The 21,856-nt window shown below is 39.7% G+C and overlaps 2 protein-coding genes and 1 long non-coding RNA gene across 9 annotated transcripts in view; 1 reads left to right on the plus strand and 2 right to left on the minus strand.

Annotated features, from left to right (window-relative positions):
• LOC102156679 (zinc finger protein 850-like) overlaps positions 1 to 3,730 on the minus strand; it is a 26,006-nt gene extending 22,276 nt beyond the window's left edge. For 3 of the 7 annotated variants that reach the window (XM_038529043.1, XM_038529042.1, XM_038529040.1), the window contains exons 1-3: positions 3,511 to 3,730; positions 2,452 to 2,529; positions 1,751 to 1,833 (exon numbers count right to left, since the gene is read on the minus strand). Coding sequence is in view for 5 of the 7 variants with exons in the window: in XM_038529042.1 (XP_038384970.1) it covers positions 1,751 to 1,759 (9 nt within the window). In the remaining 2 variants the exon portion in view is untranslated. Of the gene's footprint in view, positions 1 to 150; positions 360 to 1,750; positions 1,834 to 2,451; positions 2,530 to 3,510 lie in introns of those variants that run through there. The other 4 variants (XM_038529044.1, XM_038529041.1, XM_038529039.1 and 1 more) reach the window with 2 other exon arrangements.
• Positions 3,373 to 12,390, plus strand: LOC119869609. The gene is made up of 2 exons (XR_005354712.1): positions 3,373 to 3,841; positions 12,104 to 12,390. It is a non-coding gene; the product is annotated as an uncharacterized LOC119869609 (long non-coding RNA).
• Positions 12,391 to 14,734: 2,344 nt separating this feature from the next.
• The window catches only part of LOC100686288 (zinc finger protein 573), a 45,406-nt gene continuing 38,284 nt past the window's right edge, over positions 14,735 to 21,856 (minus strand). The window contains 4 exon segments of the mRNA XM_038529187.1: positions 14,735 to 15,753; positions 15,755 to 16,064; positions 16,066 to 16,112; positions 16,115 to 16,803. Of these exon segments, the coding sequence (XP_038385115.1) occupies positions 15,535 to 15,753; positions 15,755 to 16,064; positions 16,066 to 16,112; positions 16,115 to 16,803 (1,265 nt within the window). The 3' untranslated portion in view covers positions 14,735 to 15,534.

Below are 21,856 nucleotides of genomic sequence, written 5' to 3' on the forward strand. Positions count from 1 at the left end.
ATCAAGTACTTCACTATTTCAAATCTTACCGTAAGTATTTTTACCTGTTTCAATAAATCCATGTATTTTTTGGACACATGATACTACATTTTATGGGTATATCAGATTTAATCACTTACATACTTAGCAAGAAGAGAAACATCAACTTACATGAGCCATTGTTTTAGATCTGCAAGAGGTGACTGATCCTCTGGGTTCCTCTACCAGAACATATTTTATGGATATGCCAGATTTAATCATTTATACACTTAGGTGCATAACATAGGTTGCATCCACAATTCTAAAATTCTGTTACTGGCTAATTTTTATTGCCACCTACAAATTCTCACTCAACACTTTCTGTATTTTAAGTGTGGTAGGTTGGGATCCCTGGGTGGCTCAGCGGTTTAGCGCCTGCCTTCGGCCCAGGGCATGATCCTGGAGTCCCGGGATCAAGTCCCACGTCAGGCTCCCTGCATGGAGCTTGCTTCTCTCTCTGCCTGTGTCTCTGCCTCTCCTCTCTCTCTCTGTGTCTCTCATGAATAAATAAATCTTAAAAAAAAATAAGTATGGTAGGTCACTTTACTAATTACCAATGATCTCTATTTCCTACTATTTATGTCCTTGTGTAATCCCCTCCCTTTGAATACGGGCTGAAACCTAATCAAAGTGAATTTTTTTTAACAAATGAAATACAGTAAAAGTGATGGAATGTTACTTCCAACATTAGGTTATAAAAGACTATAATTTCTCTGTTGCTCATCCTATATTGTTGTATTACTTGCTCACTCTGATAAAGTCAGCTACCATGTTGTGAGCTGCCTTCTGGACAGGCCCACATACAATAAACCAAGAGCAATCTCCAGCCAAAAGTTACTGAGGAAGTAAGGTCCCTAGTTCAAAAGTCCATGAAGAACTGTATCCTATAAACAATCATGTGAGTGAACTTGAGTGCAGATCCACTCAAAGCTTAGTTTTAAGATATCTGTAGGTACGCCTTGGTGGCTCAGGGCTGAGTGTCTGCCTTTGGCTCAGGGCATGATCCCAGGGTCTCAGGATTAAGGCCTACATTGGGCTCCCTGCAGGGAGCCTGCTTCTCTTCTATTTTCTGCCTCTCCTTCTCACTCTCTCTCTGTGTCTCTCATGAATAAGTAAATAAAATCTTAAAAAAAAAAAAAAAAGGTTCTGAAGAAGGCTGGTTAATTATACAGGTGTCACCCAAATTTGGCGTTTTTCATTCAGCAAAAAAAGAGCCTTACTATTTATTTCTCATGGCTTCCCTATCAAAGCCACGATCTCCATTATCAAAGGCCCAAACGTATACTAATCCATACAAAGCATGAGATTTTACCCTACATTAAGATTCAGGTCATTCGGTGACAAGTTCCTCCTCATTTACCTAGAAATCTCAGATTTGTAGAAAATTTCAAAGTCTTATCATGAATAAAGAACCACTGTCCCCTTCTCATCAAACAATAGACCTAACCTTTACTTGAAAGAACTTAACTCCTTCACTATTCTCTAAGGCCCTTAAATGAAGAATGGGCACTTAAGAATATCTTGAATAATTTGGTCAGTAATTACATAAACATTAGTTAGTTTAAAGTGGGCAACAGAGAGGGCATTAGGCAATTTGGCATCCCATTTCACTGGAACAAAGGCTGGGAAGCAGGTTATTTGAAGAACCTTTCCTTCAAGAAAATTAATGAAAATACTTACATGACCTAAAAAATACACACATATTTTAGAAAGAAGAGAAACATTAACTTACATGAGCCATTGTTTTAGATCTGCAAGAGGTGACTGATCCTCTGTGTTCCTCTACCAGAAAAGTAGAGTCTAGAAAACCCAAACCTGGGAGAACAGAAGGACTGTGAGACCAGTTGTGCTTTAGGGTGTATCCACTGGACTTCAGTTAACCTTATTATTATATTCTAGTATTCTAGGTTTTAAATTACCTCACATCATGCACAATTTAGTAAGTTAGATTGTAGACAAATTCATTTCTTCATTCAATTCCCATGGGTCTCTGCTGCAGAGTCATTTCTGCATTGAACCCAGACCAGACACTTTCAAAGGAAATTTTCTGATCCATGTGACAGAATGTGGTAAGGAAAATGTGGACCTGAGCTCTGTGAGAATATCCTCCTCTTTCCACTTCTACCTCAAGACTGAAGAGGACACATCGTCTAAAGGAGAACCTCTTTTGTGGCCTTGAAATTTGGTGAAGTTGTTCAAAATATTAGAGATGGACATAGAATATTCAGCATTCTGAGTCTAACAATTATTACCAGTTAAATATAAGACAGACCAACATTGCACTACAATATGAAACAGTCGTTAAGTTAGGAAGAATATTTACACGGAAAATGTCAACAAAAAATAATCAGGCAAAAAAAAGAAAAAGAAAATAATCAGGCTGAGCAATACATTTATTTATATAAAATATAAGAATATATTAATTAGGCGCACCTGGCTGGCTCAGTTGATAAGAGTATGCCCTCTTGATCTCAGGTATGAGTTCAAGCTCCAGGTTGGGTGTAGAGTTTACTTAAAATAAAATTTTCAAAAAGAAGAGAAAAAAAAAGAATTTATTAATACAAAGAAGGGACACCTGGGTGGCTCAGCAGTTGAAGTCTGCCTTGGGCTCAGGGCATGATCCCAGAATCTGGGATGGAGTCCCACATCAGGCTCCTTGCAGGGAGCCTGCTTCTCCCTCTGCCTGTGTCTGCCTCTCTGTGTCTCTCACGAATAAATAAAATCTTTTTAAAAAATCAATACAAAGAAGACTTCCTGACAGATAATCTTTAAACAGAAGACAGGGATGCCTGGGTGGCTCAGGGGTTGGGCATCTCCTTTGGCTCAGGGCATGATCCCGGGGTACTGAGATCGACTCCCACATCGGGCTCACTGTGGGGAGCCTGCTTCTGCCTCTGCCTGTGTCTCTGCCTCTGTGTGTCTCTCATGAAAAATAAAATCTTAAAAAGAAAAAAAAAAAAACAGAAAAGGTCTGGAAATTTACATGGTCATATGCTAACCCTTCTTATATTTGTGGTCATGTTTCGTTTTGGGGGGTGTGCTGTTAGACACGAATCACTGTGTATTCAAATGTTTTTAGTCAATACATGAAACAATCAAGACTAGTTAACATATCAAATATTCCTTTGCCATGATCAGAACTTGACATCAACATTCCTAATCTTTTCGCTTAGATCTTTATGTTTACTTCATATTCATTGTAACAACTGCGTAGTAACTTGAAACTTTGTTTTTAATTTATTAAGTTGGAGGTTTCCGGGAAGTTCTTTGCATTTTCAGTTCAGACTGTTTTACTGAATGGTTTGCATTTTGTTTCTTTCCTTTGGCCCCTCACCCGCAGCACGGCCTCTCGCACACACATACCCTTCCCGTCTTTCTCATGGGGACACAAGCACCCTCCTCCGCGGCTCGAGCACCCACAGGCCCGAAGCGGGGCGGCCACCCGCGCTCCCGACTCCCACGCTTCACAAAGCCTCGCGCAGCCTCACTCACCTCCACTGGCAGTCCACGCGGGCTCCTCGCTACGTCCGCACAGCCTTTTCCGCGGCGACTCATGAGGACGTCTTCTTCACACGGGGCCACTCACGCGCGGCGCCCAACAAGCAACACCGCCCCGGTCACCGTGAGGCACAGAGCGGAGGGTCGCGAAAGCCCCGAAGCAAAGCGACCCGACCGGCCCGAGCCCCGGAGACTTCTGGGAGTGGCCGCGCGGCCGGGGTGTGCGCAAGCGCAGAGCACCGACCTGCGGGAGGCGGGGACCTGAGGTGAGGGGCGGGGACCTGAGGTGAGGGCCGAGTGCGGCGGTGGTCCAGGCGGATAGGAGGTGAGTGCGACCGGTCCCATACCCGGGAGTTCTGAGAAGAGGACTGCGGAGCTCCTCTCTTTGGAGGCTTCAGGCGTGTGTGTGAGGGTCCGCCCTGTAGAATCAGTGAGGAGACTCGGAGGGTCGTCCCGCACCAGTCCCTGAAGGTGTAGGTTCATAATCCAGCCAGACTGTGTGTGCGTGAGGAGCGTGCAGGTGAATGTACCCTTCCGCTCGAAATGCCACAGGTACTTATTGCCATTTTAGAGTTGAAGTTGCTGGGATTACATAAGCCATATAATGTTACACTGTTTTTTGGCAAAGCCGTGTTTCCCGGGGAGAAAAGCTGGAGAAAGTGAAGCTTCATCACATCATATATTCTCATTGTAGAAAAGGGGAAAGAGAATTTTAGTCCCTTTTTCAAGAATACTGCAGTTCTCTGAAGACTATCACAATAAAGCAGTGTGTTTTACAATATTATGTCCACCCAAAATGGACTGTTAAGCAAATCTTTTTATCGCTCTCGGCTGTATTATGAATTGGTGGACTTGACTGCATTTAAAAGGACAAACATTATATGTTCTCATTCATTTGGGGAATATAAATAATGGTGAAAAAGAATATAAGGGAAGGGAGAAGAAATGTGTGGGAAATATCAGAAAGGGAGACAGAACATAAAGACTCCTAACTCTGGGAAATGAACTAGGGGTGGTGGAAGGGGAGGAGGGCGGGGGGTGGGGGTGACTGGGTGGCGGGAACTGAGGGGGCACTTGACGGGATGAGCACTGGGTGTTATTCTGTATGTTGGCAAATTGAACACCAATAAAAAATATATTTATTAAAAAAATAAAAATAAAAAGCAAAAAAATAAAAAATAAAAGCCCATAGAGGGGATCCCTGGGTGGCTTGGCGGTTTAGCGCCTGCCTTTGGCCCAGGGTGCGATCCGGAGATCAAGTCCCGCCTCGAGCTCCCGGCATGGAGCCTGCTTCTCCCTCCTCCTGTGTCTCTGCCTCTCTCTGTGTGTCTATCATGAAAAAATAAATAAATAAATAAATCTTAAAAAAAAAAAACTATAAATAAATAAATAAATACCCATAGATTGGGAAACACCTTTTAATTTTAATGCCTGGTCATGAGATCTTGTTGAAAAATAATTTGCTTTTCATTTGTTTGGACAGTGAAGATAAATTATGGCCCAATGCTCAAAATCTGGAAATAATGGGGTATCAAAAGAATCAGAGTTGTGTTTTTATGTATTTAGATTCAGGAGTAAGTTCAACAAATGAGAAATGTAAAATTTTCATAAAAGGATTCCCATATTTTATTTTATTTTATTTTAAAGACTTTCCTTTTTTTTTTTTTTTAAATGATAGTCACAGAGAGAGAGAGAGAGAGAGGGAGGCAGAGACATAGGCAGAGGGAGAAGCAGGCTCCATGCACCGGGAGCCCGACGTGGGATTCGATCCCAAGTCTCCAGGATCGCTCCCTGGGCCAAAGGCAGGCGCCAAACCGCTGCGCCACCCAGGGATCCCTAGACTTTCCTTTAAAAAAAAAAAAAAAGATTTATTTATTTATTCATGAGAGACAGAGAGAGAGAGGCAGAGACATAGGCTGAGAGAGAAGCAGGCTCCATGCTGGGAGTGGACTCCAGGATCACACTGTAGGCCAAAGACAGACAACGGCTGAGCCACCCTGGCATCCCAGGATTCCCACATTTTAGTAATCAGTATATATATACATATATATTAATTTTTTTTTTTATTCATTTATGATAGTCACAGAGAGAAAGAGACAGGCGCAGAGACACAGGCAGAGGGAGAAGCAGGCTCCATGCACCGGGAGCCTGACGTGGGATTCGATCCTGGGTCTCCAGGATCGCGCCCTGGGCCAAAGGCAGGCGCCAAACCGCTGCGCCACCCAGGGATCCCTATATACATATATATTAAAGATTCATTCATTCATTCATTCATTCAAGACAGAGAGAGGCATAGACACAGACAGGGAGAAGCAGTCTCTTCACAAGAGTGCCATGAGGACTTATCACTGATTCCGGATCACAACCTGAGCTGAAGGCAGCCGTCCAACAGCTGAGCCACCCAGGTGTCCCAACATTAAAATATATCTTAAACATGCAAAACATGCATAGATTAACATTTCAAAAGGTATAGAAGGTTTAAATAAAAATGTGAGCAAACTCTTCTCCCATATATTTCATACATCAACTAACCTAGAGTCCACAACATTTTGATGTGCATCCTTCTGTATAAATTATTTTCAAATAAAATATGCAGATGTTATATACACTCATATGTATATGCAATTTCAAATCCTATGAGTGCTATATGCATATGTATTTCTTTTAGTTCACATAAATGTCTTCCCATTAGTACATATGCATGTCATTATTTTCAACAGCTGCAAAGTAGGTCACAGTAGTGTAGCTGAACGCTTTTTACGAATTGAAACTTGGGGTGCCTGGGTGGCTCAGTCTCTGACTTCGGCTCAGGTCATGATGTCACAGGTTCAGGGATGAAGCCCCACATCCAGCTTCATGTTCAGTGGGGAGTCTGTTTCTCCCTCTCCCTTCCCCCCCAACTCATGCTTGCTCGCTCCCTAATAAATAAAATCTTTCCAAAAAAAATTAACTCTATAAATAGATACTAAGAATTTTCCTATTTTTTCTTACAATCTTCCATTAATATCCCTCCATAAATTTCAGTTTACATATTTATAGGCTTATATGTAAATTAAATTCTCAAAAGTGGATTTGCTGTTTGTATTTTAACTTGTCAGGTCGACAGATTTCTCATCTTGATTATAACATTACATTTTCATAGTAATATATGAGTGAAACAGTGTCTGTTTCTGCCACCAATATTTCTCATTTTAACTCAGTCCTTATTCCAATATTCCACTTTCCCAACCTGAAGAATCAAGAATCAATCTCAATCACCGACATATTTCTGAGATTCTTTTAGTAGCTCAACTGCTGACAATCCATAAAAACCAGGCTGACATGATGTAGCACTTCTATTTGAAGATTAATTGAGCTTTATAAAAATCCTATTTAGTGTAGATGCTGAAAACTCATGGAATGATGGTGAAAATGTGTTGGAAGGTGTTCTGTCAGCCACTAGTGAGGGAGGAGTCCTGTCCTAGGGTTCTGGAGATGTCTGAACACAGGACACCTACACAATACACACTACACACAGAGATTGACAGCGGTTTATTAGTTTCATATCCTCACATCCTAGGGGAATAGGATACTGCATGCTATAGGACGTTGTCACTTGGGGAGCAGAGTAAAAACAGCAGCAGCTATGGGAGCAAGATTTATACTAACAAGAGGATGAAGTGACTCCTGACTCCCTTGGGGGGATGTAATTGGCTATTTTAATCTTGTAGGTCCCTGGGAGGTGAACCCCATTTGGTTGATTACCAGATAGAGTGCAGATGGTCTGGCTGAAATGGAAACTAACTAGTTGAAAGAATTTCCTTTTGGGCAGCAGGCATATCTGGTGAGCTGAGGGGAACACATGGTTAAGCTTTTAGGGTCTTGTAAGATTCCAAGATATCAAAGTAGCACAATACAAGAGAAAGAAGGATAAAAGAATTTCCTTTTGGGCAGCAGGCATATCTGGTGAGCTGAGGGGAACACATGGTTAAGCTTTTAGGGTCTTGTAAGATTCCAAGATATCGAAGTCTTACAATACAAGAGAAAGAAGGATGTAACATGAAATATAGGCTAATAAATTTCATTACAAAAATTAATAAAATTGGGTAGCCCAGGTGTCTCAGTGGTTTAGCACCGCCTTCAGCCCAGGGCGTGATCATGGAGACTGGGGATCGAGTCCCACATCGGGCTCCCTGCATGGAGCCTGCTTCTCCCTCGGCCTGTGTCTTTACCTCTCTCTCTCTCTCTCTCTCTCTGTTGCTCATGAATAAATAAAATATTTTAAAAAATCAATGAAATATTTATGATAAAATGTACAAACTATTCCTACTGTATATCCTATATATATATTATCATTTACTGTGTGAACCACTAATATGTCTAATTTCTTGGATTAAAAATAAAAGGAAAAAGATTAAGGAACTACATAATAGCAACTTATAAGGGAGGATTGAAGTGGAAGCATTCTTTTTTTTTAATTAGTTAATTCTTGGTGTTTGTGATCTGCTTAATGTGGACACTCAAGGCCTGGGCAGAGGGAGGAGTGCCAGGGAATTGGGCAGGCAGGCAAGGTGGGTGGGTCATAGGCTCACACCTGGCCCCAGGAGGGGATGCCAAGTGGTGGGGGCTGGCCCAGGCAGGCCAAGGGGAGTACCAGAAGGATGGCCCAGGAAGGTAGACCCACCAGGGGACCTGAATGCAAGATATTGAGAAGTATCTAACTCAGGTGCTGAGTGCTCAGGGCCAAAGCCTAGCCCAGGGAGGAAGGGTTGGGGACTGGTTGGGGGCTAGCAGAGCCTAGGGGCCTCCCTGAGCTGGGCTGAACTCAGGCATGTCTGCCAGTTGGACTCAGGCAGCTCCTGGAGACAGACGTAGAAGTAGTGGTTCTCCTCCAGGTGGTCCAGACATGAGCTGATCTATTTCAATACCGAACTGATGGCAGCATCTTCTGCTCCCAGGCTTGCCCAGGTCCCAGTTGAAGTCAGACATCTGGCTGGGGAGCTAAACGGGCCTTAGAACCACTGTCAGGGTGCCTGTTGCACAGACAGCCTCCACCCGGCAGACAGTGGAGGTGCCAGGGTGAAATTGAAACTTTTTTTTTTTAATTATTTTTCTTTTTTTTTTTTTTTTTTTTTTTTTTAAGAGAGAAAACACACACAGGTGCGGGGGTGGGTAGAGGTAGAGGGCGAGGGAGAGAATCTTTTTTTTTTTTAAGATTTTATTTATTCATGGGAGACACACAGAGAGAAGCACAGACACAGGGAGAAACAGGCTCCATGCAGAGAGCCCGACGTGGCACTCGATCTCGGGTCTCTAGGATCACACCCTAGGCTGAAAGCTGGGCTAAACCACTGAGCCACCCGAGGGAGAGAATCTTAAGTAGACTCCACACCCAGGGAGGAGAACCAGTTGAGGATTATCTTAGGACCCTGATCATGGCCTGAGTCAAAATCAGAATCCAGCTTAACCAACTGAGCCACCCAAGTGCCCCTGAAATTAAAGAATTCTAACAAATGTCAGGTGTGTGGAAAACTGTGTTTCAACTAAATCTGGACCTTAAGTTAAAATGCTTGTTATAGTTCTATATTAATAGCCTACAGAATCAAACAAGAGTGAAAATTTTCCAAAGAGATAAAAAAAAAAATGTATTGAGAAAGAATAAGTAAATGAAAGAAAACAAGAAATTCAGAGAAAGATACAGAAAGAACATTAGGCAACTAAAAATGATTTATGTTTATCAATAATCATAGGTAATTTAAATTGATTAGTTCTATTAAACATCAATTTAAAAATTATGGAGGTCTCAATTTCACTATGGAGTCTCCATGAGCACAAAATAAAGCTTTGGGTTTTTTTTTTCTCCTGTTAAAAAAATAAGAATGTGGCACTCAGCTGGCTCAGTAGGTGGAGTGTGCCACTCTTGATCCTGGGGTTGTGAGTCCAAGCCCTACTTTGGGTGCAGAGATTATTTAAAAAATAAAATCTTTAAAAAATAAAAATGCGGATGTAGGTGTTAAAAGGGTCATATCTGAAGCTTAAGGAGAAAAAGAGGTGGCAATGAAAAAGATGATAAAAACTATACCAGTTAAATACATTTTTTAAAGATTTTATTTATTCATTCATGAGAGACACACACACACAGAGAGGGAGAGATACAGGCAGAGGGATAAGCAGGTTCCATGCAGGGAGCCCGATGTGGGACTCGATCCCCGCATTCCAGGATCACGCCCCGGGCCAATGGCAGGCGCTAAACCGCTGAGCCACCCAGGGATCCCCCAGTTAAATACTTATAAAAAAAGTTAATATAATTTTAGAGCAGACAAGATTAATTTGAAAGGATGACTGTAGGCTAAAAAAATGCTACATATTAACAAGGTTTAATTCTATAGGAAGATATGACTTCTAAAATTAAATGTATCAGGATCCCTGGGTGGCGCAGCGGTTTAGCGCCTGCCTTTGGCCCAGGGCGCGATCCTGGAGACCCGGGATCGAATCCCACATCGGGCTCCCGGTGCATGGAGCCTGCTTCTCCCTCTGCCTGTGTCTCTGCCTCTCTCTCTCTCTCTCTCTGTGACTATCATAAATAAATAAAAAAAAAATTAAAAAAAATAAAATAAAATTGAATGTATCTTATTTTACATTCCAGTGACATAAATAAAAAATGATTTAATCTGTGAGGGTCAATGGACAGTTATGACATACAGTCATGATCTTTAAATCAGATCTCAGTCATTAAAAGCTTAAACTAAAAAAAAAAGCTTAAACTGTCAAAAGTAAGTAATAATAGGGAAAGTTTAACAAGACACTGAAAACTACATGCCAAAATAATGGAAAATATTACTTTTTATGATTTTATTTATTTGTTCACGAGAGACACAAAGAGGGAGGTAGAGACATAGGCAGAGAGAAGCAGGCTCCACGCAGGGAGCTTGATGTGGGACTCCATCCTAGGACGCCAAGATCACATCCTGGGGCAAAGGCAGACATTCAACCACTGAGCTACCCAGGCGTCCCAAACATTCCTTTTTTTAAAGAAGAGATTTATTTACCTCTTTGAGAGAGAGGGCAAGCACAATAAGGGCAAAGGGGAAGGGAGGAGAGATAATCTCAAGCAGACTCCACAATGAGTAGAGTCCTAACATGGGGCTAGACTCTGAGATCTGGCCTCAGCTGACACCAAGAGTTGGACACTTAACTGACAGAGCCACCCAGCGGTCTCAACTCAATGAATTGTCTGGATATAATTTCCAATTTGAAGGAAAAATGAGGGACAGATCAACAAATCATATCAGGAGGGAATAAATCAAGAATGTGGGCACTGTAGACATGTCACAAAAAAAAAAAAATCAAAGACATAAAAAAGTACTACCTTAGAAAACAAAAAACAAATCCAAATGCAATATATTAACTAGAATAGATACTGATTAAAAAAGAAATATTTACGTTACAAATTTAGGAAAAATCTAAAAAAATTTACTTCTTACTAGCCTATTATGAATTCCTACTTAATTATGAATAGAGAATATGAATTGTTGCTATTATCATAATCTCTACATCTCTAAATCATATGCTTATTTCCAAAAACGTGTTGCTATTATCATAATCTTTACATCTCTAAATCATATGCTTATTTCCAAAAAAACTTTTTTTTAAGATTTTTTTATTTATTCATGAGAGACACAGACTCAGGCTAAGGGAGAAGCAGGCTCCATGGCAGGAAGCCCAATGCAGGACTGGATCCCCAGTCCCCAGGATCACACCCTGGGCGGAAGGGGGCACTAAACTGCTGAGCCACTAGGGCTGCCCTCTTATTTCCAAAATTATGTGAAATTTAATGAGTGGCTTTAAGAAGCTGTGTGAAATTAATTAAACTGTTAAGATCTTATTCATAAAAATTAACTATTAGCAACACAAGTAGTGACGAGAGTACCAGCTCATATCTATTTAACACAGGTTATATTGCCAGATACTCTTCCAAGGTTTTATAAGTATGACTTTTTTTTGGTATATTTTTTATTAGAGTCACTTTGCCAACATATAGTGTAACACCCAGTGCTCATCCCATCAAGTGCTCCTCTCAGTGCCTGTCACCCAGTAACCCCATCCCCCTACCCACCTCCCCAACTTTTTTTAAAAAGATTTTATTTATTTATTCATAAGAGACACACAGAAAAAGGCAGAGACATAGGCACACAGAGAAGCAGGCTCCCTGAGGGGAAGCTGATGTGGTACTTGATCCCAGGAGCCCGGGATCATCTCCACAACTGAGCCACTCAGGTGCCTCAACAAGTATAACTTTAATTAATTTCCATAATAAGACTATTAGCATTTGGCAAATGATGCCATAATAGATGATAGATATCTTGGCGAATAACACACAGGCTGTAAGTTAGTAGAATGGCAACGATGACAGGTAAGTTATGTGCTGTGGCTTAAAGGATTTCTGTATACATGAAGTGAACATCTTTATTATTAATTTTTGAGAGTTGAACAATGACTGAGTAACCGTTTTGGTGGCTGGAAGGTGTAGTGATTTAGAAATATGTCTGCAAAAAAAAAAAAAAAAGAAATATGTCTGCAAATGATTTGACATTTCCCCCTTCAAAAGGTGAAGCTGGATTCCTCCTCTCCTGTTGAATGTGGGCTGGACTTGACTTACTGGTAATAAGAATGGTGAAGCGAAAGTGACTGCCGAGGCTGGATTACAGCAAGATCACTTCTGAGAAAAGCCAATTATCCTGTCACAAGGACACTCAAGCAGCACATGGAGAGGAAGTAACTTGCCAGGATGAAGCTATCAGCCACAAAACTAAGCCATCTTGGAAAGCAGATCCTCCAACCCTCATCTATCCCTTCAAGACCTGCTATCTCATGAGATAAAATAGATACCTGGCACCAGAACTGCCTAGCACATCTATTTGCTCCCAAATTCCTGACCCATAGAAACTGTGAGAAGCATACACACTTATTTATATTTTCAGGTAGCCTGGGATGCAGCAAGAGATAGGCACAGTTTCAAAGAATTCGTGAATATATTTTATATTTTCAGGTAGCCTGGGATGCAGCAAGAGATAGGCACAGTTTCAAGGAAATCGTGGATATATTTTTTAAAATGGAACCACGAGTCCTCAGTATAAACCGTGTACATTCTTACTACATGCAACATACACTCAAGAAGTGCCAGAAGCCTGGCAGCCCCAGTGGCGCAGCGGTTTGGCGCCGCCTGCAGCCTGGGGTGTGAATCTGGAGACCCGGGATCGAGTCATCGGGCTCCCTGCATGGAGCCTGCTTCTCCCTCTGCCTGTGTCTGCCTCTCTCTCTCTGTGTCTATGAATAAATAAATAAAATCTTAAAAAAAAAAAAAAAGTGCCAGAAGCCTCACCCATTTACAGCATCAACTGTAAGTCCGGGATTTCCTCATGTAAATCAGGTCCACTGTGGAGGAGGAGGGCTTTCTTCTCACACATTCTCTCTCTGTGCCAGCAGTCAATATGATTGAGCCACTTGGACCAGATCCTTCAGCCCTGGTCAAGCCTTCCTTCTAGGGCTGAAATCTCATGAAAAATCCAATCTGGGGATGCTTGGGTGGCTCAGCAGTTGAGCATCTGCCTTTGGCTCAGGGCGTGATTCCAGGATCCAGGAACAAATCCCACATCAGGCTCCCTGGGAGGAGCCTGCTTCTCTCTCTGCCTGTGCCTCTGCCCCTTTCTTGTGTCTCTCATGAATGAAAAAATAAAACCTTAAAAAAAAAAAAAATCCAGAAGCCCTCAGCCAAGTCACTCTTGAATTTCTGACCCACAGAAACTGTGAGAGCTGTTGTTGGTGATGAGCCATTAATTAAAATTTGGGGTAATCTGTAACACAACCATTGATTATTATGGAAGGCTTTTAGCTGTTCAGTAAATTAACAAATTTAATTGAAAATTCTATGAATGTTGCAGGCATGAAAAATTAAGATTCCCATTTTTTTTCTTAATTTGTCATTATTTTATTTTTTAAAAAATTTTAATTCCAGTATAGTCGACAGTGTTATATTAGCTTCAGGTGCACAATGTAGTGATTCAACAATACTATACATTACTCAGTGCTCATCATCAGTGTTCTCTTAATCCCCTTCACCTATTTCACCAACCCCCAACTCCCAGAATGGTAACCATCAGTGTTCTCTATAGAGAAGAGTCTGTTCTTTTGTCTATTTTTTCTTTATTTGTTTTGTTTCTTAAATTCCAGGTATTAGTGAGATCATATGGTATTCGTCTTTCTCAGACTGACTTATTTCAGTCAGCATTATACCCTCTAGATCTATCCGTGTTGTTGCAAATGGCAAGATTTCTTTTTTTTGGCTGAGTAATATTTATATATGCATATGAATATATACATTCATATATACAAGTTCATATACACATATAAATATATGTAGGTATATATATATGAATATTACATATAATATTCCTTCATATCACATCTCCTTTATCCATTCACTTATTGATGAACACTTGGGCTACTTCCATAATTTGGCTCTTGTAATAATGCTAAAATAAATACAGGGGTGCATACATCTTTTCAAATTAGTGTTTTTGTATTCTTTGGGTAAATATCCATGAGTGGAATTACTTAATCCTGTGATAATTCTACTTTTAATTTTCTCAGGAACCTCCATACTGTTTTCTTCAGTGGCTGCACCAGTTTGCATTCCCACCAACAGTGCAAAGAGTCTTTCTCCACATCCTTGCCAACATTGTTTCTTGTGTTGTTGATTTTAGCCATTCTGACAGGTGTGAGGTGATATCTCATGGTTTTGATTTGTATTTCCCTTATGATGAGTGATGCTGAGCATCTTTTTCTGTCTGCTGGTCATCTTATGTCTTTTTGGAGAAATGCTTGTTCAGGTCCTCTGCCCATTTTTAAATTGAATTTTTTTGTGTGTATGGTTTTTTATTTTTTTAAAGATTTATTTATTTATTCATGATAGACAGAGAAAGAGAGAGAGAGAGGCAGAGACACAGGAGGAGGGAGAAGAAGGCTCCATGCCGGGAGCCCGACGTGGGACTCGATCCCAGGACTCTAGGTTCGCGCCCTGGGCCAAAGGCAGGCGCTAAACCGCTGAGCCACCCAGGGATTCCCCTGTGTGTGTATGTTGAGTTGTAGAAGTTTTTTCTACCTTTTGGATACTATTCCTTTATTGGATATGTCATTTGCAAATATATTCTCCAATTCTGTAGGTTGCCCTTTAGTTTTGTTGAATGTTTCCTTTGCTGTGCAGAAGCTTTTTTTTTTTTTTTTTTAATCATGATGTAGTCCCAGTAGTTTATTTTTGCTTGTTTCTTTTCCCTCAGGGGACCTATCTAGAAAAGTGTTGCTACAGGTGATGTCAGAGAAATTACTGCCTGTGCTCTCTCCTTGGATTTTTATGGTATGGGTCTCACATTTAGGTCTTTACTCCATTTTGAGTTTTAGTGTACGGTGTAAGAAAGTGGTCCAGTTTTCCCAACATTTGTTGAAGAGACTTTTTCCCGTTGCGTATTTTTGCCTCCTCTGTTGAATATTAATTAACCATATAGTTGTGGGTTTATTTCTGGGCTCTCTATTCTATTCCATTGGTCTAGGTGCCTATTTTTATGCCAGTTCCATACTGATTACTACAGCTTTGTATTATATCTTGAAATCTAGGATCATAATACTTCCAGCTTTATTCTTTTTCAAGATTGCTTTGGCTATTCGGGGTTTAATTCGCTATTGTTTAGTCAAACATTCCATTAAAACAAGACTAACACTGAAATCTTTATGAAGTAATATAAACTACATTATGAATTCTCTCAGCTGGTGAAAAGATACCTATGAAGACTAACATTCAATAATTTCTCACCACTGTGAACTGCCTGATGTGAAAAAAGTCTGGGTCATGCCTAATGGCACTGTCACATTCCTTATGTTCTTAGAGTTTCGTATCTGTATGCATTCCCTGATGTGCTTTAAGAGTTGAACCATATCTGAAGGCTTTCCCACACTTCTTACACATGTAGGGTTTTTGTAAACCATTCATTCAGTATGAATTCTCTCATGTTGAACAAGGTTTGAAGCCCGACTAAAGGCCTTCCCACATTCCCTACGGTCATAGGGCTTCCCACCAGTATGAATTTTCTGATGCTGAACAAAGTTTGAGCCAATACTATAGGTCTTCTAACATTCCGTACATCCAAAAAGTTTCCTACCAGAATGAATACTCTGATGTCGAATAAGATTTCTATACAAAGTGAAGGGTTTTTTTACACTCCTTACATTCAAAGTGTTTCACACCAGTATGAATTTTCTGATGCTGGTGAAGGTATCCATATAAGCTAAAGGTCTTCCCACATTCGTGACATTCATAGGGCTTCTCACCAGTGTGAGTTTTCTGATGTTGAAAAAGTTTTGAGCCAGTAGTATAAACCTTCCCACACTGCCTACATTCAAAAAGTTCCTCACCAGTGTGAATACATTGATGTCAAGTAAGATTTCTATACAAGGTAAAGATTTTCTTACATTCTTTACATTCATATGGTTTCCCACTTTTATGAATTTTCTGATGTAAAGTGTGAGGCAGTGGTATAGCCCTTTCCACATTCTTTACATTCATATAGTTTTTTTTACCAGTATGTATACTCTGATGTACACTAAGTTGGTAACTTCTTTTAAAGGCCTTCCCACATTTCTCACATACATAAGGTTTCTCATCAGTATGGATTTGCCCATGTTTAACAAAGTTTGAGCGCTTCCTAAAAGCCTTCCCACGTTCTTGACATTTATAGGGTTTCTCACCAGTATGAATTCTTTGATGAATTCTAAGGTATCTACCTTGACTAAAGGCCTTCCCACATTCCTGACGTTCATAAGGCCCACTAGTGTGGATTCGCTCATGCTGAACAATATGTGAAACATAAATAAAGGCCTTCCCACATATCCTACATTCATAGGTTTTCTCACCAGTATGAAATCTCTGATGTACAGTAAGTTGATAACCACTTTTAAAGTTCTTCCCGCATTCTGTACATTCATAGGGTTTCTCACCAATATGAACTCTCTGATGTAGGACAAGTTGATAGCCATTACAAAAATTTTTCCCACATTCTTTGCATTCATAGAGTCTTCTACCAATATGAAACCTGTGATGTAGAGTAAACGGAGAGCCACTACTAAATTTCTTCTGACATTTCTTATGTTCATAGAGTTTTTCTCTGTTATATGTGCTCTGATATTGTATGGAAGATATATCTTTTTCATAAGTGGGCATTTCTACATAGCTCATTACCTCACAATGTAAATCCAAATCTGAAACAAAAGAAGAAAACAAAAAATACTTATATTTCTTATGCTAGAGGATATGGAACTTCTATGAAAGAAATATGAACTAATAACTCTCATAACAAATGAAGGGCTTATTGAATTGTAAAATATGGTTATGAAATTTTTGAAAGGCCAACAGTTCAGGGATGTAACATTACGTAGGATAGTGAAGTTACTGAAATGTAGGTGTGGCCCAGAATCTTTGGCAAGCTTGTTATAAATCTGATATCCTGGTTCTGTCCCAGACCAACCAAATTTGATTAAGAGGAAAAAAGGGGCAGCCCAGGTGACTCAATGGTTTAGCACCACCTTCGGCCCGGGAGTGATCCTGAAGACCCAGGATCAAGTACCAGGTTGGGCTCCCTGCATGGAGCCTGCTTCTCCCTCTGCCTGTGTCTCTGCCTCTCTCTCTCTCTCTCTCTCTCTCTCTCTGTGTGTGTCTCTTATGAATAAATAAATAAATAATCTTAAAAAAAGAGAGAGGAAAAAAAACCTTGACATCTTTATTTTGAATCTACCACAGATTTAAATGCAAATCAAAGGTTAAGAATTTATCCTAAGTTTCTCTAGTGTTTCTCTTTATTCTTGAAATATGATCCAAACCCCTTTCCAAGGACCCCAGGACTCCTTTTATATGACATCATGTCCAAACACTGACCCTTTTGCACCTATCTCCTTTCATATCTCTTTTCAGCACTTAGGATATGGTACAACCTTCTCTAGGACTTGATGCTTTCCATAGACTGTTTCATCTGACAAGACTCCTTGGACCTGGGCACTTTGTAAGCTGATCCTTCTCATTCTTTAGTCTTGGGATAAACGTCCTATGCTTAGAAAGGCTGCACCTGCCAACTCTATGTAAGTATGTCCATGTGTCTCTTTTTATGTTCTAGTACTTCATTCCTTCCACCATCCTTTTGTTTCCAATTATGATATAATTAGTTTCCTCGTTATTCTATTTACATTTCTCTAAACTTCCTCAAGAGCAGACACAATCTTTCCTTTTTCATCACTGAATTACAAGGTTCTGATATATCAGAGGTGCTAAGTAATTAATTGTTTTTACTTATCTTCAATTGAGTTCTGTTATTCCTCCTCCATTCTAAGTATGCTAAATCTGTGTTGGTTCATATAATTTTTCACATCCTCTCTTCCTTTTCTTTATTTTCATGGCCAGCCATCCTTGTACTTCCCAGTATTTTGATGCCTTTTCAGACAATTCACAGATACGTACTCAAATGAAATAAGAAATTCCTTCCATTTGGAGATGCTAGAGAGAATCAAGAAATTATAATGTGGAGGAAAGTTTTGAGATACCAGAGTGCCTAGGACTGTTAAAATGGAATATCAGATATAAGCTGGAAAAAAGCAATCCAGATTCAGGAAAAGACTCAGGAGTGTAAGTGTAGAATGAGTGGGGCATGAGTCAAGGGCAAACAGTATGTGACTCAATTGTGGGATGTGTATAACAGATGAAATGATATATTCTGTGACCTCAAAAAATAACACCAAACCTAGTAGCAGCATCAGAAAACAAAAAGCACTCCATCTGAAAAACTGAAGGCTCTCTATTAATTAAATGCTAAGTCAATAAATGTAGTGGACAACTGGCAGAGGTAGGATGGATACCCATACAAACTATGACTTGCATATCAAGACTAAAGATGACACATATACATCAGGAAGGTGTGAAAAGATTTATTACTTATATAATGAGACTTCCTAGAGAAAGCAGAGTGGTTATCAAATAGGTTTGAAAGGACTTAAAGATTTGGAAGAGAATGACTTAATAAGGTTTTTTATGAGAGTTAGGGTATGGTGCAGGGCTGAGGGTTCCTGGACGTGGGGTTTGCATGGTTTGAGCTTCCCAAAGGCACCAAAGTAGGGAGCTCTCAGGGTTGTTTTTTTTTTTTTTTTTTTTTTTTTAATCTGCTTTCCCAAAAGTGAGGCAGAGAGGTGGGGCTTGAAAGCTGTCAGCAGTCCAAAAAAAAAAAAAAAAAACAAAAACAGAGTCAATATTTTTATTATACTAAGGAAATACACAATGAAACTAGAGAAATATAACCAAACAAAAAATGAAAATACTATATTTTGGAAGGTACAATATCCAACCACAATGTCCAGAGAAAAGTTGTCACCTCAACACAAATAAACAATTTATGAAAACATTTAGAAAAAACATCAAGTAAGCCAAAGGAAAACAAAGTATAAAGATAAAAAACTCAGAATGTAATGAGTTTAGAAAGAAAATCAACACATAAATTCAAAAAGATATCTCTTCGAGGTACCTGGTGGCTCAGTTGGTGAGCATCCAACTCTTGATTTCAGCTCAGGTCATGATCTCAGGGTTGTAAGATCAAGTCCTGTGTTGGGCTTGGAGCTGGGCGTGGAGCCTGCTTAAGATTCTCTCAACCGGGCAGCCCCGGTGGCTTAGCGGTTTAGCGCCACCTTCAGCCATGATCCTGGAGACCTGGGATCGAGTCCCACGTCAGGCTCCCTGCATGGAGCCTGCTTCTCCCTCTACCTCTCTCTCTCTCTGTCTCTGGTAAATAAATAAAATCTTAAAAAAAAAAAAAAAAGATTCTCTCACCCACTCCCTCGGGACCTCCCCCCTTAGTCTAAGAAAACAAACAAAAAACCAAAAAAGTATCTCTTGGAAAAAAAAATCAATGTATGATGGTACATTCGCTAAACTAATCAATAAAGGCGGGGGGGGGTGGGAATAAACAAACAAGATATTATAAAAGTGAAAGACAACCATAGGAGCATATTGATCAGAAACAATCCTCCAGGGACACCTGGGTGGCTCAGCAGTTTTAGTGCCTGCCTTTGGCCCAGGGTGTGATGCTGGAGTTCAGGGATCGAGTCCCACATCGGGCTCCCTGCATGGAGCTTGCTTCTCCCTCTGCCTGTGTCTCTGCCTCTCTCTCTTTCTCTGTCTCTCATGAATGAATAAATAAAATCTTAAAAAAAAAGAAAAAGAAAGAAAGAAACAATCCTACAAAAGACAAAAATCTGAAATAGGTTTATTTTCATGAAATAGAAAAAAATGACCAAAAAGCAAGTAGCAATAAGCACCCTGATCATTTACATTACTATCTTTAAATATCTACTATTATGATGAGAATTCTTTTTTTTTAAGATTTTATTTATTTATTCATAAGAGACACAGTGAGTGAGAGAGAGAGAGAGGTAGAGAGAGAGAGGCAGAGACATAGGCAGAGGGAGAAGCAGGCTCCATGCAGGGAGCCCAATGTGGGACTAGATCCCGGGACTCCAGGTACACACCCTAAGTTAAAGGCAGGCAGTAAACCACAGAGCCTCCCAGGCATCCCTGATCAGAGAATTCTGAAAGAATTAATTCCAAGAATGGGGCAGGGAAGAAACAAGATAATTCTCACAAATCTTAGGCCAAACAAGTAAGGAAAATTTAAAAGATTTATAGCTTTGTTAAAAAAAATACATGTTTCTGAGTATTAAGCTGTGTTTGCCCAATAGTGTGGGGGGAAAAAAAGGCAGGAAAAAAATGATTGTTGGATTATGTATATATAATAATTTTAATTTATTATGTTAAATATTAACATAATTTTATATTATAATTTATATATATATAAATATATTAAGCAAATAAAAGATAATGGAGGAATCAAACTTTTTAATAGAGTTTTAACATTCCAAAACTAATAGTACAATTCAATACATGTTGTGTCTGTTAATAGAATACACATAATCACCTATGTGATGTACTTCAGTCACAAATATTTAACGTGAATCCCTCAGGACAGAAAATAATTTCCAACCTACAAAAATATGAAGGGTAGAGAATAAACAAATTGTATCATGGACAGTATTGAGACGAGTTCAAAAGATGACAAATTTTGCAATATAAGTGGCCTTGTCTCTTCAAAGTGTTAGTATCATAAATAAACAGAATGTGTTAAATTAAGAGGGATTTCAGCGTATGATAAACAGATAGAATGCACAGTCTTGCATTAGGATGCTGATTTGAACAAATGAAATTGGGCCAAATGAGGTAATATGAGTAGAATTTGGGTATTGAAGATACAATAAGATAAAAGAATATAATAGAAATATAAAATAGAAAAATCACTGATAAAGAAATCAGGTCAGGGACACCTGGGTGGTTCAGCGGTTGGGCGCCTGCCTTCGGCTCAGGACATGGTTCTGGAATCTGGGATTGGGTCCTGCATCGGGCTCCCTCTGGGGAGCCTGTTCCTCCCTCTACCTGTGTCTTTGCCTCTCTCTCTCAGTCTGTGTCTCTCATGAATAAGTAAATAAATCTTAAAAAAAAAAAGAAGAAGAAATCAGGTCACAAAACAGTAAGAATATGGTGTCCCTTTGGTAAAAAGAAAAGCATATATATGCATGTGTGTATTATATCCACTAAGGTGTTACAGTGGTAGGAATAAGGTATTTTAATGTTTTGAAAAAAATTTTGTCTCTATTTTCTAATTTTTTATAATGTATATGGAGGACTGCTTAATAAGGATTATTAATTTTGTGTTCAACTATTAACACAGCATGAAATAAACCAAATATCGACACAATCCAAAGATTGAGTGGAACATTTAATAAATAAAGATCTAGAACTTCATGGCTATAAGCCAAATATTGCAGAGTTCAGTTCCTTTTCAGTCACAGACAGATTACTTATAAAAACAGGCCATAAACTGGGCTACTAAGCAAGTCTTGACATATTTCAAAGGATCAAAATCATACAGATTATGTTGACTGATCGCAAGTTATGCTAGAAATCAATATTACAAAAACAACCAATTATCAACATATATTGGGAGTTTAAGAAGTGCTTATAGTTGATCAATACACTACATGAACTGTGTCCCGTGATATAATAATTACAAACATTAAAAAACAATGTTTTGGGGCAGCCTGGGTGGCTCAGCAGTTTAGCGCCACCTTCGGCCCAGGGCGTGATCCTGGAGACCCGGGATCGAGTCCCATGTCAGGCTTCCTGCATGGGGCCTGCTTCTTTCTCTCTCTGCCTGTGTCTCTGTCT

This window comes from Canis lupus, chromosome 1 (genome assembly GCF_011100685.1).
Source record: "Canis lupus familiaris isolate Mischka breed German Shepherd chromosome 1, alternate assembly UU_Cfam_GSD_1.0, whole genome shotgun sequence".
In the NCBI taxonomy this organism is placed as follows: Eukaryota; Metazoa; Chordata; class Mammalia; order Carnivora; family Canidae; genus Canis; species Canis lupus.